A 23,417-nucleotide genomic window follows, 5' to 3' on the forward strand; every position below is an offset into this window, starting at 1 on the left:
GGAGAAGTGGAAAATGGGGATTTAATCAAAAAAAGAGGAATGAGATGAGAATTTCCAGAAGAAATCCCACTGAAAGGCTCAGACAAGAACGCACACCAAACTTAACGTCCTGTCATGAAACCAACAGTGGTCTGACAGCTGGGAAAAATCTATCTAAGACCATATGTTGCTCCATTCGAGTATCACCATTAGACTATAGGAGTACCATACGTTGTTCATTTGATTTGTCAGGTCTGTTACTGAGAATTCACACAATTACGACATTTAAAAAAATGTTCAGTTGGATCTTTGTTTGATTTTTAGAATGCACATACATATTGTATCCCATGCATCTGGACTTTATATACCAGTATCCAATATTAACCTTGACTGATTATTTTACGTCTTAACAGTTCATTTAAACTGGCAAATGTTTGAAACTGTAGACAGTATGATGCAGTATTGTGCAGTGTGCTGTTGCAAGCATTGCCTCTGAATCCCAATGACTTCAGCAGAAAGAAAGAAAGAAAGGTTTATGACAGGAGGATTAACCCCCATCGCTTGGCTCTGTAAGTTACTGGTTTGCAAACTGTATAATTGCAGTGTCGCAGGGATAACAGTGAGCCAAAATATGGACCAGATTTACAGCCATGTAATTGGAAGTTATATAGTCTCTTAAGAAGGTCTACAAAAGGATTTGAGAGATGACTAATCCACTTAATGACCAAAACTCATTTCCTACACACATGGTCTGTTGGCAAAGAGATTCAGTCACACAAGTAAAAGTGAACAAAGCATAGTATAAAGCAAAGACATAAGATGACTTAAGGCAGCTCACACTACTGTTGCTGGGATATCTTACAGAAATATTCAAGGTTGGCAGCAATTGAATAAAGCAGTGATAAAATTCATTATGCATTGTCCAATTTAACTTTTTGTCATGGCAGCCGAATTGTTGGAAAATTATAAAAGTATATAACTTTACACACAAGGTTAGATATACTGTAGATATACACCATAAATATTTTTTACATACAGTATAACACTTAAAACAGTGTGTACCTAGCAATAGTATAGCCGTCATTTCACCATCTAGGTTAATTACACTGCAAAAAATTACTTTCTTACTAAGTATTTTTGTCTTGTTTTCAGTAGAAATATCTAAAAAATTCTTAAATTAAGATGCTTTTTCTTGATGAGCAAAATTACCTAAGTAAATAAGTCTAGTTTTAAGACAAATAATATACAATTTAAGTGAAATTGTCCTTAAAACAAGCAAAATTATCTGCCAACGGGGTGAGAAAAAAAATTGTGAAATAAGATTTCTTTTTTCTTAAACACTTTGGAAAATTAGACGGGCCGTCTACCAAAACACACTTATACCCAATCAAATCAAATCAAATGCCGGGTTGCGTATGTGTGGGGCGGGTCTATCAACAGAAGGTCCAGATTCTATTGGGGTAGGGGCGTGTTTGTTTAGGTGATTTCAAATATCAACATTGGCTTTCAAACATCATGGACTCCGCCTTTAATTCAAGTAACATTTTCTCACTCCATTGGCAGATATTTTTGCTTGTTTTAAGCACAAATTCACTTAAATTGTATATTTTTTGTCTAAAAACTAGTATTTATTTTCTTAGGTCATTTTGCTCATCAAGAAAATACATCTTGATTTAAGAATTTTTAGATATTTCTACTGAAAACAAGACAAAAATACTAAGTAAGAAAGTCATTTTTGCAGTGTAATAGACTTGATATAGCCCAACTACAAGTTACCCACTTCTAGCCAAAATAAACTTGATTTCAGTTTCATGTAATTTTTGACAAAATAACTTGTGAGATGATATTACATGACATTCCATCATGTATGCAAAGTCAGCAGTGATTACAAGGTGTTTGGTTTCATTTATTTATTATTTCATTTCATTTCTTTTTGGGCCATGGTTTGACTTCTTTTCACTGACAGCACAAATTTTGCCTTGTTGGTGGATATTAGACATCTTTTAAAAGGATTATTGCTTGCTGGCAATTTCAACATTTATATACTGACACCTTACTGCAACCTTACCCCTACTGACGAATATAATGAAACATGATAAATTTTTTTTACTATTTGAAAACATGGTGACAAACAACAACCTTGGAATACCATTTTCCAAGTTCGGGAGGAGCATGGTCATGTGATCCAACCGATCAGCACGAAAAAGTGCGTATAAATAGCTGCCTCTCACCTCTGTCCCATGACAGTTTTTGCAGCATCCCTCCTCCGCCCCATCACCTCAATCTCAGCTAGTTTCATCTACAGTATCCCAATTAAAGAGGGGTGAGGCTTAAATTCCAAGCTCTGAGACCTCCGCCCGAAAAGCACGCAAATTGCTTTATCTCATTACAGATCGATTACATGTTAACGCAAACTTGTGAAATATACTTGGGTGAAATGTAATGGTAACAGGTTATGGTGACACATAACCTCAGCCTCCACCCAATCTTCTGAGACCGCTACAACCTAACGAGAGAGAATATTTCCAGACAAACTTGAGTAATACTTAGAAATCCTTAACTTTTCATTATAAAACACACAAGAAAGTGACATCTTAATTAGATACAATTTTCATTTTTGGGTGATCTGTCATGATTTACTTATCAAGTTGTCACAAACCTATACATTTCTTGAGATGTGTGTACGAATGTTTTCACGAACAAATATGACTCAACAATCGTATCAAAATTTCTTCTAAATGTACGCAACAATTCAAGAAAACATAAAACCACCCATACACAGTAATTACGTATTTGGCTATAATTATAATGTTTATAATAATGTTTATATATAAAATTTACATGATTATATTTTATATTATAATATTTTCTGTTTAATATATTATTATTATTATACATGATCTATATTATTATTATTATTATATACAGTAAATTATACATTATTATAGCCTACTTATTTTTTCTACACATATAAAGAAGATGCATGTAAAGATCTTCACGCTTTCCTTCCTCACTTTTTTAATCTTTACATGAAAGCATCTGTTTAATGCCAAATGTAAACATCATGTAAATGTAATGAGAAGTCCAAACGTCAATCACTTAATCTCCTGTCTGTTTTATTTTAGATACTAATGCGCGTCTCGGTCATATTAAATGTCATATTTGTTAACGCATCCAATACTTATTTAATGTTACTTCGGTGGACACACAGCATTGGCTTCCTCCAGCGACAGCGAAACCTCTCAAATATAATAATTATGATCATGGATTTATTTTCGAGCTCTTTTGCCTCTATAACAAACTGACCAGCGCTGCGCTGCGGAAAGCCCTTATATGGAAGTGGTTTGGGCGTGTTTTATGCAAATTACCAACCTAGTGTACGCAGCCGGTCATGTAGAACAATCCAAATTGACTAATGTAAGAATAAGTACAAGAACAAATTCATGTGCGTATACACGTGTTGTAAATTAGGCGAAAAGTTTTCGTGAGAACTTCAAGTGTGCGCAATTAAATCAAAACGCACGCAATTATCATTGAATGAGACCCAGTGCCTGGTCATGCAAAATCTGGCAACCCACAGTGACCCACTTTTGTCACAGCAGAGTGACAGTACCTTACCCACAAGGCCATGCAGCATACCTCTGTCATCATTCAGAGCATTCAGGGGCCAGGCTGGTCCGAGACACAAGGGTCCATCACCCTCCACCCCAGAAAGCCCCGTAATCCAGCCAAGGGCTCGTGTTTCACGCGTGTTAGACGCTGATATGAGTTCATCACCTCCACAGCACGCCTCTAAAATCCCACTTTAATTAGTGACAATACATACACCCCTATCCTCTATACAGACAGCTGCGATGACAGAACACAGCATGTTACAACATAAAACTGCTGAATGAAACATTGATGAAAAAAATTTTAATAAACATTTACGAATCTACTTTGGTCTGATTTGTAAATAGAGACTGAATTTAATTTCCACTAATTATGAAAATTAAAATCCAAAATGCAGGATTTCATCATCTTGTACCTCTCCAAGAATCATATCTCTGACTGAATTCAAAGTTCGTGTACACTAAGGAGTATCGAACAATATTTCATTTTTAAATAGACACAACCATGGGCAAAATAACATAAAACTTGCACTGTAGCAAATTTAAATGCATCTCGCATCTGAATTATGAGGTTATAAATGATTGATATTTAATATACAAACAACTGTAAGTCAACCCAAAAGACTTCTAATAGCCGTCCAAATACAGCCTAGACGTCTAGGCTAAAACAAGGCCAAATTTGGGCAGTCAGTGAAAATGTAATAAATGTCTAGCCGTAGCCCAAAAATAAATGAAAAATAAAAATCTAAATGACACCAAACACCTTGTAATCACTGCTGATGTTGCAAACATGATGGAATATCATACATCTCAGTTATTTAGATAAAAACGACATTCATGTTTATTTTGGCCTGAAGTGGGTTACTCATAGATGGACTATATCGGGTCTATAGTTAACCTAGAGATGGTGAAATGAAGGCTATTGCTTGCTGGGAAAGGTTAAATCATCAACACATAATGTAACCAGTTTAAAGCCAAACCAGACGTAACCACCTGTCACTTCTCCTCCTGTCCGTCAGCAGTGTATTTACTGTCAGGAACAGAACAGGTGACAGCAACAGGAGAATATTTAACACACTTATCGCTCTCATCGGCTTACAGTTAAAATATCTGCCTTCTTAAGAGTCTAAGAAAGAGTCGAAAGAGTCTTGGATAAACAATTCCAGAGATGCCATGACGCGGAGCGTGCGCTTGTGCGAGATGACTGTGTTCTCTAATGTTTAAAATGATTTGATTGTGTGGTTAAAGATGATTGATGTCTATTCCCCAAGGCAGATCTGGCACCGATAACCATCACCATCAGCGCTGGATTGAGTAAGAATCTCTGCTTACTTGAACGACAATGTTGGGAATTGTTGTGTAAACCAAATAGTTTCTGAAGGATTGACATATTTGTGCGACGACAAACAAAATTAATGAGTAAAATACGTACTTGTGTCCTTTGTCTTGGACAAAATACCACACAACTGAAAAATGTAATCCATCTCATTAACAATTAAACAATAAAACAGCAGGTTTAGATTACAGATATAAAGCATGAATTAAAGAAAAAAGACACAAAGACAGAGACAGTAGCTGCGTTTCCATTACCCTCCAAATTGCGCAAATTGACATTGCGAAAAAAAACGGTCAATGGAAACACGTCAATGTTGCAAAAACTCCCAAAAGTTTCTACGCTTGAATGTTTTTTCAGGCAATTCAGATGAGATGTATTTCGCAAAACTGCAATGGAGTTTATTTACATTTTCAGGTCACCTAATATACGTAAGTCACATAATTATTATTTGAAGATGACGTGGTATATACTAAAACCTCCCAGAAACACTGCATACAGGTCTGCTTCAAAGTATAACCGTGGGTTAACACCAGCCGCGTTTGAGGCGTCAAATTCGCGTCTAGTTTGCCCGTTGAACATTTTGAGTTTACTCGCTTCATTTGCGCGTGAAATTCAAGTCATCGAGACATTCACGTGGAAATTTGCGTCATGGGAGGGGCTTCTGCGAATCTGCTGAGACTCCACTTGCTTCCTGTAATCACGTCACACCTAGAGCAAGCTCCTGATTGGATAACACGCTGCTTTTTTCCGCCAAAGTTTCCGCAAAAATTTCAACTTGTGCGTTTGCCGCAGAAACGCTCAATTGGAGCCATTCGCGTGAATTAGACGCGCAAATTAGGCAGAATCGCGTCTAACACGCCACGCTAAATGCCTCATTCGCGCTGCGAGACCTCCAGACGCGCATCAACGCATCTTCACATTGATTTAACATTGAAATCACTCGCGCTTAACGCCTCTACCGCGGCTGGTGTGAACGCAGCATAAGAGGCTTTCCTTAATTTCTGGATAACACTCCTATATCTCTTTTGATTTAAAATGATTTACTATTACCTCCAAGAAACATTGTTACGTTGCAGCTCCTAAGTTTAAGTGGCTTACTTTGGCATTTGGATAATACTCCTTTGTCTCTTTCGGTTAAAAATAATGTCTAGTGTGGTGGATTTGATATTACCGTAGTAAACCTACCAACATCAGTCGACGCAAGAGGAAAAACTATATAACTATTAATAATTATAAATAAATAACTATTATAGTTGCATATCATCGTTTCCATTAAGAAAATTATGCTAAAGTTTTGCGCAAATCTGCTAAAAATGTCCAGTTTTTAACTCTACCTGATGTTATTCTCATCCAGTATGACTTTCTTTGCTATAGTGAAAGACTAAAAGAAAAGTTTAATGAACTTCATGCAAATGCACAGAAAAAAACAAACAGTATATTCTTGAAAGGTTCTTCATTCGCAATCAATTGATTGCACGAGTAAGTCATACAGGTTTGGAACAACATGAGAGTAAATGATGACATTTTTGGGTGAACTGCTTCTTAAATTTTCTAAATGAAAAACATTTTTCTTTTCCAACCGGACACTTTCTTCTGCTTCCAGCTCCTTAGACATCTGAAACATGTTTTGCGATGATTGGTGACGGGTCTTTCTCATGAAAATCCTACTTAGCTTCACCATGCTTTAGGAAAGACTGAACAACAACTGGGGAAATCAAAACATCATCTCATCTCTCTCCTGATGTTGGGACAACATAATGGTTTTGGAAGTGAAAGGGAGAGAGGGTGGAGAACGTGAGCCGTGTTGGCTTTGGATTGCGTGTTTGGTTGTCCGTTTCGGTTTGAGGTAATGATGTGGATAATAAGACACAAGGACACTAGGCGCCAACTTAAAAGGCGTGTGAAAGTGGCTATAATGGTGCTCTGGAGACGATACCACTCCCTTTCTCCGTGGATGTCCCCTGGCTTACACGTTGCTTCTACTCCTGTTTTCTTTCCTGTTTCTTAAAAACATCCATCATTAGAGCTTTGCACTATTACTCTTGCTTATACACTGGATTAGATATTTGAACAAAGCCCAAACTCTAGGCATTAAACTTTGGTGCACGTCCCATTCTGTGCTACGGGTATGAAGGATAGCTCAAACCATATGGCTTGTTGTTGGAGATGCGTGCTATCACTTTTATTAGCTATTCGATTTTCTACCTGGCTTGCAAAAAACTTGTAAATGCCCATGACCTGAGCCATATTTATTAACCAGAACATCAAAACCGTGGTTTTTGTGAAGCTGGATTTCTGAGCACTTTCTACTTTAATTGAAACTCAATTGTTTGTTTTTTCCTCACAATCTTAATTTTGATCTCTCAATCTAAACTGATGTTGATGCAGCAAAAGCATTCCCAGAATCAGCATTTTTATGTTTCCTTGCTTAAGACCTTATGTTCTTTCGAGGACTAAAGAAAGCCTGGGGACATTAAATCTTTCTCAAACCTTTGTTAAGCAAACAGCAAAAGCAATCATTTTATCCTAAACGGCGAACAAACTCCCCGAACACCAGCATCCATCTCACGACAGCTGGTCTGCACAGACCGGACAACATGTTTAGACTCTATCCTCTCCGCCGTTTCCATGGGAATGACATAGCAGGTGCGTTTAGTGTGAGACTGAAGCCACCAAATTTGCTCAGCGCTACATTATGAGCACCATTTCCTGTCCCGAGCCTACTCGCTCTGACATCAGGCACTGGGTTTGTCGGTCTGTCAAAATCAAGCCAAAATGCCTCAATCCTTTTCTCTTCAGAGGACATAAGTCGTTGTCCAGGGCCAGCTAAGGAAGTAACATGGCAATGTCAATTAGTCAACGGATAAATCTACTCTCCGGAAAAGCCAAACGATCTGTGGGAGGAGAATGTGGAAGAGGAGGGTAACTCCTCTGAGACTTTACGAGTCACGCGATCGATGATGAAGATGAGGAAAAGACGAATAACACAGAGAATGAGGAGCAGACTGGAACGGAAAACTGGCGACGGAGAGAAGGGTTTCCTCACAGCTCAGCTGGCTTTAAGAAGAAATCTACTGTCAGTGCTGATCAACAATAGGGTTCGCACACATCGATTTTCATCAAGAAGCATTTCAGATCTGTTTGTGTGTAGTAATGCAATGTACTACACATTCATCTCTTCTTGATATACATGTACTAACTCTATGGCAAAATTTCAATATCAATTTAAAAAAATGGGTGTGAAGTGATTTACTCAGGGCACTGACAAAGTGCAAGTTAAGGAACACAGAATCATGTCATTTCCATAATGACCACGCAATGTAAAGGTATTGCGGAGGATTTTCTTTATCCGGGTGGATCATCAAGACTATTGGTCCTCCTAGTTGTCAATCAGGAGTGTTGCGCAATTGCATTTTTTTTAAAAAGTGGAGAAGGCGGTTCTTTTCTAAAATTTGAGAAAATCCTCTGCACCTTTAAGAAAATTAAAATGCATATATAGGAGTTAGATAATGCCGCAAATTGTGTTGCGTGATTTGTAAGGGATAATGTATAGGCAGCAGTTTGTTTATTTTATACCCACTTATTGCATGGCTATTTACATGATGAGTAAGGTAAGGAGCATTAAATATTGATTTGAAATATTTAATTTGCTCATTTTAACTAATGCAGACCTTCCGCAGGGAAAACACTTTTACTTTCAGTTTTAAGATAAAACAAGACGTTTCAATGGTTTGGTTTTATCATTTGTAAACATAATGTCATATATGTTATTAAATGAAATTTATATTACATTTTTGTGTAATATTAAACTTTACCTTTTGAATGATTTGCAGCATCCAGGTTTTAAGCGGTTATTATCGGAGACAAACCTGCAAATGTCATGAACGGCCAATCAGAATAATACATTTAGTGTAATAAATTTAAATAATCTCATCCCATAAAATGTCAGAAAGGGAAACTCCTACAAATGCATTAATAAATGTGTGTGCACTGTGTGTAATTATTTTTTATACATTTAACATATATATATGTTTTAATCTATATATATATAATGTAAAATGATCAAAATCGAAATAAATAAATATTATGCAGAAACAAACTTTTATTTTGTATACGATTAATCACGATTACTCTTTTCACAGCCCTAAAAAAAAAGTATTGACAGTAATGTTTGTGAGTGACCTTAATTCATATGCATTTGTAGGATTTATACAGATAAACGTTAACGTTTCTTAAATACATACAAGCATGTGATCAAAATATGGTAATTGTGTGTTTGTGTGGCTTCAATGACGCGTTTAATTCACCGCTACTCCAGTGCATTAACTCCACGAGCACCATTCCGTTTTTGTGATCTTAAATATCTTCAAATATGCATTTGCTGTTCGTAGGGATGGGATGATTTAGCCTGGTCCAACCAAACTCTTGTACATTCATTTCATTTGTACAGAGAGTCTGGCCACGCTCCATTGCAAAGCGTTACTTCCGTTAAGGAGGGTCCTCTGTTGAAGTTTAAAACTATTGGATCTGCCCAGAGTCACTCAGGATGTGCCATAGGCGATCGCTAACGTGTGGTCGTGAAGTATATCATGCACCGAAACCGCCCAGAAACAACAAGTCCGAATAATCAGACCAACAAAACTTAGCAAACCTGGTTCTTGCTCCGGCTTTAACTTCTGTATATTCGGCAGTTTGGCAAAAACGGACCGAATAGATTTTCTCACGCTGCCATTATTGAACTACAGCTCAAACCGACCACGACCTCAACGTCATCGTTCTTAGCCACACCCCTCTGTTCGCTGATTGGACCTACAGATTTTTGCAGGAGAAAACGAAATTCTACACAGCAGTCCCAGACGTTGTACTGAAGCAAAATGAAAATTAAGCAGAAGCAGGTAGGAGGGCGGAGCCAGGCTAGGGACGATTACCGGTTTCACGATTAACCATGATAAAATGTCCTGACTGTTAGTAAAATTTAAATTTAATTATCATTACAACTGTGTTTGATTACCGTGATTTTAAAATATTGCTGTAAATCCTGTCCAGCCAGAATCAGTTTGACACAGGCACGCACATGCAACATAGTTTTTTGCACAAGAAGGCATTTAAGGGATAATGTATTGTATTCATTCACGGTAAACTTATTAGAGAGATTTATTTATTTTTTTATCAAAGAAAAATTTTAGGGACATGAAATATTAAATTGGGATTTTCAAAAATAAAACTTGTTCAAATGTTTTCAGTGTGTGTATCAGTTCTTTTTGAACATTTCTATATCATTTTAACAAAACCATGATAATATTGATAACCGTGATAACTTTGGTCACTATAATCATGATATGAAATTTTCATCCCATCCCATCCCTAGTCGAATATGCTAGGATGACTTTGAATATAGTGTATAAAAACATTTATGGGGCTTTAATAAGATTCTGACTTTTCATAACAGTAACAAGTAACACACTTTATCAGATTTGGATCGGCCCTGTTAGTCCGATACCTGATCCAGCAAAAAAGGTCTGAATCAGCCCAATCCCAAATATTGGATCAGTCCACCCCTACTTTTCATCACTCAGTTTTTACTGTGGTTTTAGGAAAGCCGGCGAGAGTTGAAAAAAGTACAAATTTATTTTCATAAAAATGAATTTCATTTTCTCACAGACAGTGTAAACTCTTTTCAGTGTCTATTATTTTGCCTTTTATCATACACCAAAATCAGATTAAATGCATTGAAGATAGATTGTTGAAATCAGTCCACTGAACACAACTCAAGGAAATAAGAAGAGACAGATTTTCACAAACAGAGGCAGACACATAACTCGAATAGTTTTGGGGAAAAGCATCAGCCTCAAAACCAAACCATCAATTGTTTTCAACTGGTGGGTCATGAACTGAAAACGAGTCGCAGGTCTGTCTGCTCAGAATTAGGTGATGACGGTACGGTACGGCCAAAATCATTATGGTAATGGTCTGTATTATAAGGTAGTAATTTTATAGAAGAATCAATGTCTTTCTGAAAGGACAAAGAGTTGATTGAGCAGCATAAATGAAGGTATGTGTATGGTTTGCACTTTTCTTTTGAGAAATAGAAAACAACAATATCCATTATGTGGGGTTACTGCTACTAGATCTAGTTAGTATATCATGCCCGAGCATTGGCCTGAATTAGTGCCTCTGAGAGCTCATTCATTCACACCAAGCCTATATATATATACATATGAATGAACTGACGGTAGACTTTAATAACAACCGGTTCTCTGGGCCAAAGCACACACAACTCCGCGTATGACTGAGATTCTTTAAAGCCCTTCTGTGGATTATGGTTTGGCCACTGGGTTAGACACACTTGTGAGACCGAGTAAGCAAACCTGAATCCCCTTCTACATATAATTTGAACTCATAAAGCAGAACCTAGCATAATAGCTTAATTGAGACTAAATGCAGCTAGCTCATAGTTTCCTAATAGACACATCCGAGGCTTTAATCAAGATGATGAAAAGCGGCTTCCCACCAGCGTGTAACCAACGCCAAAGATGAAACTCTATAGCAACTCCATCAATCGCAGGCTGCCAAACCACATGGAACAAACCCACCACGGTATCTTTAACAATTACATGAGTTCAACCACACAAAGACACAGGTACTGTACACAAAGGCAGCAAACATTCTGATCTGGGACCAGTATATCATGCCCTTTTAAAAGACATTACAATATATTCATTCAACCAGAGCAAACACACTCATTCAGCCATCAATGTTTGTGCTCATCCATGTTCCCCATCAAATTCCCATTTATCCATCCATCAACCCATCCCTTTATCCATTTATCCACCCATTTATCATCCATTCATTCTTCATTTATTCTTTCCATCTATTCATTCTGGGCAAGTTTGTTTTCATCTTTAAAAATGTTTGCCTTAAAATGATCCATCCATTCGTTCATTCGTTCATTCATTCATTCATTCATTCATTCATTCATTCATTCATTCATTCATTCATTCATTCATTCAATCAATCTCTTCATTCTGGGCAAGTTTGTTCTTATCCATAAAGAATGTTTGCCTTAAAATGTTTTATACATTCATCTACCCATTTATCCATCCATACATCAACCAACTCATCCATCCAGGGCAAGTTTGTGCTCATCCATAATGTTTGCCTTGTTTTTATCCATCCATCCATCCATCCATCCTTTTACATTTATCCATCCATCAACCCATCATTTCAACCATTTACCTATCCATTCATCCACCCACCCATCCATCCATCTATCAATTCATCAACCCATTCATTCTTCCATCCATCCATCTATTAATTCTGGGCACGTTTGTTCTCATCTGTCAAAAATGTTTGCCTTATTATTTTTTGATACATACATCCAACATTCATTCCATCATACATTCATCTACCCATTTATCCATCCATCAACCCATCCATCCATACATTCTGAGCAAGTTTTTGCTCATCCATGAAGAAAGTTTGCCTTAAAATGTTTTTATCCATCCATCCATCTATCCATTCTCATCTATCCATCCATCAACACTTCAACCATTCACCCATACATTCATAAAACCACCCACCCACCTACATCATTTATCAATTCATCCATCCATCCATTTATTCCATCTATCCATTCTGGGCAAGTTTGTTTTCATCTGTCAAAAAACTTTGCCTTAAAATGTTTAATCCATCAATCTATCCATCCATCCATTCATTCCATCATTCCGTTATTTCATCATTTCATCTATTCATTCTAGGTAATTTTGTGCACATCTGTCAAAAATATTTGCCTTAAAAAGTTTAGCAAATGTAGATGAATGTTGCTGCTTATAAAACAGAGTATTTCATTGGTTAATTCATACTTATTTTATAATTTTGCTTTAAAATTTTATGACTGTATTTTTCTGATTAAAAATTATTTCAGAGCATATACATAGAGATTAACACTGAATATCCTAAAAAACTAATCCAATTTTGGCCAAGTTTTACCATTCTACAGTTTATCTGTCTGTCAACCCATTTATTCATTCATTCATCCATCCATCTGTCCACTCATCCTTTCATCTACCCTGGAAAGCAGTTGCGTGTCCATTAATGATATATCTCAGCTGTATGCTGTTTGATCTGATGTTTTGGGTGGTGTCTCTCTGGACCGCCGCTCTGTAGCTCTCCTCCATCCTCCGTGTACAGCATGATGGTCCCGTGTGTTTACACACCGACAGGTCCACATCTAACAAAGACAGGCAAAGATGAGCAGAGAAATTTGTGAGAAAACAGTAACATCAGTGACACTAAAGACACACAGAGTGCAGAAAATGAACTCAAATTTAAACTTAACCAACATTATATTCCTGGTGTTCCAAAAAGGTCATGGGATCGATTCCCAGGAAACACGCATACTGATCAAATGTGTGTACCACTGTAAATCAGCTTTAGATGGGGCCTGCCAAATGCATAAATATATACGGAGAAGGAGAGGGTAAGACAGATAGACTGGGTCATCTACCATGATCACTGACATGAGGCCTGTGAAGAAACTTCATGCTGTATGTCCTGGGTGCACTTTAAAGACACCAGGCCTCTACTATGACTCATGGGACATAAATGAAAAACTATTTGGGATTGGGTTTCATTAGCTGTAAAGGCAGGCAGACCTCCATTGGGAACCGATTCAGGTCAAACCACAAGCACCTGCTCTTCAGGACAGCAGTGATCCTGTTTCAAAAACCCGGGACACATACAGAACGTCACCAGCCCGTATCATCTTTGGCATTTGTTCCTCTCAAAGCCTTAATTAACAAATCATAGAATAAATTCAAGCCCCAAATTTTGGACCACAGCAGGTGCCCGTGGTTTTTAACTTGGCCTGATCCCATAATCATCATCAAGTAACAACCGGGTGCCGTAACAAACATTCACTTGACTGCCTAGATGAAGTCTTTTTTCTGCTTTATTCTTGTTGATGACATCACATTGACTTCAGTGACACCAGGGTCACAGTGAATCCTACAGATCAAACAGACTATGAATGGACTATGAACCCAAACACACTTTTGTTAAAACACATCGTCAGTAAGAAATGAAAATGTTTAAGGTTTATTTAGATTAAGAGTTAAGCAAACTCCTGATGTTTTCCCCTAAAAAGTTCAGAAGCAACTTTATGCAACTTAAGGAAGGTCATTAAAGTACATAGTAACCAAAACTGAAGTGATCCTGTAGAGAAGCTCTTGCAGCTTTAAAGCGCTGGCGTACGTTAGAAACAGCAGGATATTTACCCACAACTGATGTGATGTTTTTGGGTGGAACCATGCTTTAAAGAAAACATCTCTCAGAAGGTCTGGGCAGCACACCTGCATTTCTTAAACCCGCAGGCGTGCAGCTCCAGTGTTTGGCTTCGTGGAGCGCTGGCTGGTATTTCTGCCCACATTAAGACACCATTAAACGATGCCAAGTAAAGGGGGTAATGGGTTTTGGAAAACAGAAGAAAAGAAAAGAGTGTGGAAGGTTTAACAGATGTTTTTAAAGACTCCAAGTTTTGTAAAAGTAAAATCTATGGTCACTGGTCAGGCAGGACAAGCACAAAACGCAGCGGTCAACTGAGATGTGGCCAGAAACCTCATCCACAGACTCCAGGGTCTACATGATGTGAGCACACGTGTATAAACCAATGCACATTTTTTGGAGAGCACAGCTTAAATATCCTGGTTCCTGCCGCAGGTACACACGGCTGGGTCAAAAGAGCAGCAATATCCTCACCTCACCTGCCCTTAGCAAATCAAACATAAGGATAAAAGTCTAACTCTCGCTGTTAAAACACAAGAGAAATTCTTGCACTGTGCTCCCATAAATTTTATAGTACATCTATTTATCTGTATACTAGTTAGACACATCTCTGTGTTAATATTTGCAAAACACATTTTGTATTGTTTTAACACAGTTTGTGTTTTCCTTTTTATTTATTTAAACACAAAATAACAAATAGTGCGTTCAATAGCATAACACAAAACAAAACAATGTATAAACAATTAAAACATCCTTTCTTAGAGTGTGTCTCTCTGTCTGTCTGCCTGTCTGTCTACATGTCTGTCTGTCTGTCTGTCTGTCTGTCTGTCTGTCTGTCTGTCTGTCTGTCTGTCTGTCTGCATGTCTGTCTGTCTGTCTGCCTGCCTGTCTGTCTGTCTACCTAAATATCTAACTGCCTAAATATCTGCCTGTCTCTCTGTCTGTCTGTCTGTCTGTCTACATGTCTGTCTGTCTACATGTCTGTCTGTCTACATGTCTGTCTGTCTGTCTGTCTGTCTGTCTGCCTGCCTGCCTGTTTATCTGTATGTCTGTGTGTCTGTCAGCCTGTATGCCTGCCTGTCTATCTGCTTGTTTCTCTGTTTTTTTGTTTGTTTGTCTGTCTGCCTGCCTGCCTGTCTATCTATCTGTTTGTCTGCCTGCCTGCCTGGCTGTCTATCTGTCTGTTTGTCTGCCTGCCTATCTGTCATTTGTCTGTCTGTCTGTCTGTCTGTCTGTCTGTCTGTCTGTCTGTCTGACTGTTTGTCTTGTCTGTCTGTCTGTCTGTCTGCCTGCCTGTCTATCCATCTGTTTGTCTGTTTGTCTGTCTGCCTGCTTGTCTGTCTGCCTGTCTGTTTGTCTGCCTACCTGCATGTCGGTCGGTCGGTCTGTCTGCCTGTCTGTCTGTCAGCCTCTATGCCTGCCTGTCTTTCTGTCTGTCTGCTTGTTTTCCTGTTTGTCTGTCTGTCTGTCTGTCTGCCTGCCTGTCTATCTGTCTGTATGTCTGTCTGTCTGTCTGCCTTCCTGTCTGTCTGTCTGTGCCTGCCTGCCTGCCTGCCTGTCTGTCTGTCTGTCTGTCTGTGCCTGTCTGTCTGTCTGTCTGTCTGTATGTATATCTGCCTTCCTTTCTGTCTGTCTTTCTGTCTGTCTACCTATATATCTATCTGCCTATTTATCTGCCTGTCTGTGCCTGCCCTGTCTATCTGTTTCTTTGCCTGTCTGTCTGTCTGTCTGTCTGTCTGCCTGCCTGTCTGTCTGTCTGTCTGCCAGCATGTATGCCTGCCTGTCTATGAGTCTGTCTGCTTGTTTCTCTGTTTTTTGTTTGTTTGTTTGTCTGGCTGTCTGCCTGCCTGTCTATCTATCTGTTTGTCTGCCTGCCTGTCTATCTGTCTGTTTGTCTGACTGCCTATCTGTCCGTTTGTCTGTCTGTCTGACTGTTTGTCTTGTCTGTCTGTTTGTTTGTCTGCCTGCCTGCCTGCCTGCCTGTATATCCATCTGTTTGTCTGTCTGTCTGCTTGTCTATCTGTCTGTTTGTCTGCCTACCTGCCTGTCGGTCGGTCGGTCTGCCTGCCAGCCTCTATGCCTGCCTGTCTTTCTGTCTGTCTGCTTGTTTCTCTGTTTGTTTGTTTGTCTGTCTGTCTGTCTGTCTGCCTGTCTATCTGTCTCTCTGCCTACCTGCCTGCCTGCCTGCCTATCTATCTATCTGTCTGTCTGTCTTTCTGCCTGCCTGACTGTTGTCTGTCTGTCTGTCTGCCTACCTGCCTGTCTGCCTGCTTGTCTATCTGTCTGCCTGTTTATCTGTCTGTCTGTCTGTCTGTCTGTCTGCCTGCTTGTCTATCTGTCTGCCTGCTTGTCTATCTGTCTGCCTGCCTGTCAGCCTGTATGTTTGTTCCTCTGTTTCTCTGCCTGTCTGTCTCCCTGCCTGTCTATCTGTCTGTCTGTTTGTCTGCAGGCCTGCCTGTCTATCTGTCTGTCTGTCTGTTTGTTTGTTGTTTTTGTCTGTCTGCTTGTCTGTCTGTCTGACTGACTATCTATCTGCCTACCTGTCTGCATGCAAGCCTGTCTATCTGTCTGTGTGCCTGTCTATCTATCTGCCTGTCTGTCTATCTGCCTGTCTATATGCCAGTCTATCTATATGCATGTCTATATGCCGGACAGATTGGACAGGTGAACTGGAGACTTGCTGAGACAAACAACCCCACACGCTTCTGATTGAATAGAAACTGCATGTCTACACCTAGAGTAAAAAACAAAACTAAGGATACATTTTGACATTTCTGTGTTTAGCAGATCCCTCTATCCAAAGTGATTTATAAAAAAAGATTAAGGATAGTTTGAATACACTACACAAAGTTGCTAGTGCAAAGATATACGGTACCAGGCGAGCTACAGAAACACTTTGTAAGGAAAGACTTTCTAAATTATATGACTGGAAAAAGTGATGACATTTCTAAGCAGATGCTTCTAAGGCCAGTGGATCAGCCATGACAAGAAGCAAATCCTAGGTGCCTTCTTCATTGCATTAAAATAGCTCATGGATCATCAACTGGAGAAATAAAACTAACAACCTCTTAGTCTAGCAGCCCGACCCTTTTTGCATGGCAGAAATCCATATGCTTTGTAATGCACTTGCAGGTTGTGGATGCATTAAAAAAAGTTTGACTGAGGGAATACAGACAAGCAGAGGAAAGCATGCAGGTGTTGAACCCTGTCTGAAGTCTGAGGAGGGGTAAATATGTACAGACTTTGGGTTTTTCTTCTCATGCCAGAGATTGAGATCATGAATGCATTGGCTGTTCTGCGCATTTTATTAAAGAACAGAATTCACATAAAACTTATTTGATGTTTCACACAAACATTTATAAACGTGCCGTGGTGAACATTCAGCTTTACTTACAGACCTGCGGCTTTACCATTTAGGTTACAAACACAAAAAAAATTTGCGAAAGCAAAATTAAATCAAATTAAATGCCTTAACACTCATCAACTGTAATTCTTTCTAAAAGTAAAAAGATTTAATTGATTTACACTAAAAACATTTCATACCCTTTCATATTTTAGGGCTTTTCTGTTACTATTCCTGGACCATTCGGTGTCTTGATATTCATCACTAACACACATTAATATTTCATGAAATGAAAACAAATAATGCATTTTCAATACCGTGCCAAATGCTGCTTTTAGTCAAAACTAGGGATGCACCGAATCCAGGATTCGGTTTCGGATTCGGCCGAATACTGGGCTTTTTGGCGGGGTTCGGGTTCGGCCGAATCCTAGATTTTTTTTCCACCGAACCGAACCCTAGGCTTGCGCTACGCTGGTCGACGTCACGCAGCCGTTGATTACACACATCGGGTGCTGACGTGGAGATGAGCTTTTTCTTTCGGTCAGCTGGACACACCAAAACTTTTAAACACCGCTGAAAACGCCTTGAGGACCCCAAATGCCAGCTGTTTTTCAGCCGAGCGCTTGGTAGCTGTGATGCTTCAGCTGTGAGCCGGTTGGTTGCTGTGGTAATGTCCCGCCCCTCCTCCACTGTAATTGGACGGCCGTGTGAAGAGACTGACATTGACGAGCGGAGCTTCTCACTCAAAGTTAAATATAGTTTTCAGCGCGGAGCTGCTTGCTTATTGGAAAAACGAGCGTGTCGCAACGCATCGCTTTCATTATGCATAGGCTTATGGTAATTGTCAAAATAGTTTTTCCAACTTGTCATCCTGGCATAATGTACAGTTAAAATTAAATAAAATGAAAAATACACTGCTGTGGACGTTTTTTACTTCATTAATGTGTTTTACTGTGTTGGAATAAGGATGCGAGTAGGATTCGGTATTCGGTTTCGGATTCGGCCGAATCTTAAACGGTGGATTCGGGTTTCGGCCGAACCTAAAAAATCTGGATTCGGTGCATCCCTAGTCAAAACACTTTGTAAATAAATAAAACATCATATCCATGTTTATCATCTCATCTCCAATACTTCAGAAAGATGTATCAGTAAAAGTCCAAACAAAGTGGTTTTTAGTCTGCAAATAACCTGATAAACATTGCAGTAGATTGGGGCAGTTTCCCGGAAAGCGTTTAGGTTAATCCAGGACTAGGCATTATTTATATTAGCTCATTTAAAGCTGCGGTCGGCAACTATTTTGATCATATTTTTTATCATATTCACTGAAACCAACACTATGCTCTGATAGAATAACATAAATTAGACTGTTTAAGAAAAAACCCCGCGCTTCTAACTAGAGGCTGTTATTTGTTTAGCAAAAATCCACCACTCCCGGTTCATTTGGTCCAATCAGCGCAGGCCGGTTCATTTGGTCCAATCAGCGCAGGGCTGTGTAAAATCTGCCTGTCAATCACAGTACCTGCACACACCACAGATCCCCCCTCCCCCTTACGCATGTTACAATATCACGTGCATCCGCCTGAAGTTCACAAGCGTGTTGGATTGAATGCAGCGTAATGGCGAAGAGAACTTTCACTAACAAACTTCAGATTCCTCGGTTAACAACTAGAGCTAGGAAAACAACCAATGAAAAGAAGGAAACAAAGATAGAAGGCGACCGTGACCGTAATAAAACTAGGATCAATATCGGACCAGCATTTGAAAGGTGGAGAAATCTACGAGATTTTAAAGGGTTCAAGCTGGATGCCGAGCTTGCCACGTTTCTGCTCGACAGGTAATTGTGCTTTATCAACCATTGATTGTGTTTCGGAGTGTTATGCAAGTAATCGAAGTATTCGTTCACAATAATACTGGTGCACACGCGCTGACGAGGACGAGCTCGAGAAGGGAGGTGGCTCGGTGGTAGTGAAATTGTAAACATTTGGAAACGGCTCAATCCTCCAGAGTTGCCGACGGCAGCTTTAAGACATTTTTATAAACATACCTTACAAAAAACACTACAGGTGTGCATCTTAAAACTAAACAATGTCACCAACATACGTTAAAATTAGTCATGACAAGGTCTTTTTTTTATTAAAGCAGCTTAAACATGCATTTTAATCTGGGACTAGGATGTGTACCCTACTGAAAAATCCAGCTAAGACCAGCATAAGCTGGTGAGCTGGTTTTAGCTGGTATCCAGCTTGGTTTTAGCTGGTCTTGCTGGTGTAGGAAGCTGGTTTTGCTGGTGTAGCAAGCTGGTCTAGCTGTGTTTTGGTCACATTTTAAACTGGTCTAGCTGGACTTAGCTGGTCAGTCTGGAAGACTAGCTGGCCCACCAGCATGACCAGCTTTGTCAGGCTGGGAGGACCAGCGTAAACCACCTTAAACCAGCTAAAACCAGCTAAAACCAGCTAAAACCAGCTACCAGCTTATGCTGGTTTTAGCTGGATTTTTCAGTAGGGTATGTTAGGATCCTGTTTACGGTTTAGCCTCGATATAAACAGTTTGACAGCCAGACACAGACAGAGGTCATAACTTAGAAAACAATCATTAGATAAGCAACTTTAATTAACTAAAGCACTGTTAACCAAATTAAAATGCTTGCAATTCAATATTGGCTAAGGAGGACTCCACGAGCAGGATTTAAAGGCAGGTGATTTTGAGTGACCTTTAAAATATTAGCTTGCAGTATTTCAATCGTTACTTTGTGTGTTTTAAAGGGAAAGTTCAACCCAAAAATGAAAATTCAGTCATCATTTACATATTTTGAGAACTGGTTACAAACATTCCTCAAAATATCTTCAACAGAACAAAAAACAAGTTTGTGATGACAGAATTTTTATTTTTGGTGCACTGTCCCTTTAAAAGAGTAAAACTGCATCATAAAAATTTAGATTATTTATATTAATTATAAATGAAACAAATCTGTTGCATATCAGCGATACAAAAAAATACTAAAGCCATAAGAAATACATTAAACACAAACAGAGAGGCAATTGGCCAAAAATCTCCGGCTATGTCAAAACAACCATGCTGGACTCATACGGACTCGTGGGATTAGTTATCAAAGAGAATCTGCGTTTTAGAGGTGGAGATTCAGGAAGCTGCTTTGCTTGGCACCTGATCTGAGATCAGACAGTCGGCCGCACGCCCATAGATCCTGTCAGCACTGCTGAAGATGAAGAGAACCCAGATTCCAACCCACTGCAACCTCGGCATACAGCAACAAACTGCTTACACAGCTCTCTACTACTGATCTAAGAAAGGAGAAGTCCTATCTAGAAGCACGGGAGTGGACAACACATGGACTGATAGATAAAATGATAAAGAGATCTTAAGGTATCCTTATAGCGTCTGGAAACATTCCGACATTCCCGACTCTTCCCCAAAGCTTCTTGCTGTCTGCTGTCTTGCATGCAAGCTGACCTCTTACTGCTTCATGCCTCTCAGCTGTCACCAAATGAAGGGGTGACTGCTCTGTAAATCACAGCATTAAACACAATCTCCTGAATCACAGCAACAGGTAAACCCTCACCTTAAACCATTAAAACGATTGCATGTCTATCGTACAACTTTTTCTAGTTGTTGCAGTCTCAGCCTTTATAAAGACAAGTTGCTGTGTACAGACTTCTGCACATAAGTGCTGATCTGAGAACAGGAATGGGTTCTCTCAGTTATTGGCTTAAGATAGTGCTTTTGATGATAATGAACTCGCCCTGGAGCTGTGTGTGCAATTCCCTCAAACCTGGCACAGTCAGACAATGCTGCAGGGACCGTAAGGTATGCGTCACCTTTGCGGTTATGTTTAATAATAGTCATTGCCTGGCACGTTTCACTGCGTGCTGACTTATATTCCCTTAATATACGAAGAGCCACGTGCATTGACGAATTGCCATTGTGGGCATCAATCACTGTTGTGCTAAATCAATCTATCAACAATTCCAGGCTTTCTTCAAGAAAAGCATTTAAGTACTTTGTTGATCTTTCTCTAATTTAAACCACAATGTTGAAATGAGGACTAAAATGATCGTTGGCAAAACCACATTGACATGAGATTTACTGTAAGTGTAATTTTGCTGGCTTGCTATGGTATTTCTAATGCTGACAACCAAAGAATAAGAAATCTATCTAGAGGATATTAGATGAGAGACCATGCTTATTAAAATTTTCATGCTCTGAATATACAATTTTTATATATACTGTAAAAAAATCCATAGAAATTGCCGCTGGGTTGCCGGTAATTTACCGTAGATTTACATTTATGTTATTTACTGGCAAGAGTTTGTTCAAAGTTAAATGAACAGTAAACATTTACAAGTCTTTATCTTTACAGAGTAAAACTAAAAAAAAACAGCATCAAGCTAAACATTCTGGGAAACAAAATCTGAAGCAAAAACAGAAAAAGGTTGATGATGATTTCTGGTTCCCAGAATGCTTTGCTTGAGGCTGTTATTGTATAGTTTTATTCTGTAAAGATAAAGACTTGTTAATATTTAAAATTTATTTAACTTTGAACAAACTCTTGCCAGTTAAATAACATAAATTTAAATCTACGGTAAATTACCGGCAACCCAGCTGCAATAACATTGTAATTTCTACTGCACTGTAAAAAACTTCCGTAGAAATTACAATGTTATTGCAGCTGGGTTGCCGGTAATTTACCGTAGATTTACGTTTATGTTATTTACTAGCAAGAGTTTGTTCAAAGTTAAATCAATTTTAAATATTAACAAGTCTTTATCTTTACAGAATAAAACTATACCATAACAGCCTCATGCAAAGCATTCTGGGAACCAGAATTCATCATCAACCTTTTTTTGTTTTTTGCTTCAGATATTGTTTCCCAGAATGCATTGCTTGATGCTGTTATTTTAGTTTTACTCTGTAAAGACAAAGACTTGTAAATGTTAAATGTTCATTTAACTTTGAACAAAATGTTGCCAGTAAAAAACATAAATTTAAATCTACAGTAAGTTACCGGCAACCCAGCTGCAATTTCTACGGAATTTTTTTACAGTGTGAATTTTTTTACAGTGTATAGTTACTAAAAGGGTTAAAAGTACCCAGCTAACAATTTTTGGTTCCCAAAGCGTTCCCCTAACATTAGTTTTTGGTTTCCAAAACATTATTTACAAGGTTTGTCTTTGGTTATCCAGGAAAGTTTTCCTTACGAAAATAGAATCCTATTTTTAAGTTAGTTTAAAAAAAACACCCTGCAACGTTATAGGAACGTTATTTTATGGTGGCAAAAAATGTAACTTAAAAAAACCTTCCCAGACCTTTATTATTTGGTTCCCAAAAATAACCAAAAACGAACGTTAAAGAAATGTTCCTCGAGGGGTTTCAAAGTATGGTGGGTCCAAGAGAGAAAACCAAAATAGTAAATATAAACCACTTGAATCAAGACAACTTTTGCATGCCTCTTTTCGGGATTTTGGCAAACATCTAATTTTAGCTTGACATCTTCACAGCAATAAGTAAACCACAGACATCCCTCTCAGCTAAAATGCAGTGTTATCTTGTAAACAACCTCGTACACAACATAAGAATGGGGTGCTCTAGACCGTTTCATTGGGCACGTGCAGTGACGCGATACGCATCTGGTCCGAACTTTACTTCCGGTTTAAGTTTTTTTAATGGTCTGACTAGTTGCTAAACTGAACTCTTGAACAAATACCTCGTCAAAAATAACAAATGTTTTGGTTTCCTAGGTAATCTGTGTGTTGTTTATTTTGCTTGTTATATAAATAAAATATGTTTAAAGTACTTTGTTGTTATTTATTCTTAGCAGAGTTTACCGAAAGTTACGTCTGGACCACGGATA

At 38.6% G+C, this 23,417-nt stretch overlaps 1 protein-coding gene across 3 annotated transcripts in view; it reads right to left on the reverse strand.

Annotated features, from left to right (window-relative positions):
- LOC141349056 (glypican-5-like) overlaps window positions 1-23,417 on the reverse strand; it is a 189,522-nt gene that overhangs the window by 164,854 nt on the left and 1,251 nt on the right. For all 3 annotated transcript variants that reach the window (XM_073857318.1, XM_073857307.1, XM_073857313.1), the window contains exon 2: window positions 12,995-13,156. In XM_073857318.1, coding sequence (XP_073713419.1) covers window positions 12,995-13,156 — 162 coding nt within the window. The remainder of the gene's footprint in view (window positions 1-12,994; window positions 13,157-23,417) is intronic.

Source organism: Misgurnus anguillicaudatus, chromosome 2 (genome assembly GCF_027580225.2).
Source record: "Misgurnus anguillicaudatus chromosome 2, ASM2758022v2, whole genome shotgun sequence".
Lineage (NCBI taxonomy): Eukaryota > Metazoa > Chordata > Actinopteri > Cypriniformes > Cobitidae > Misgurnus > Misgurnus anguillicaudatus.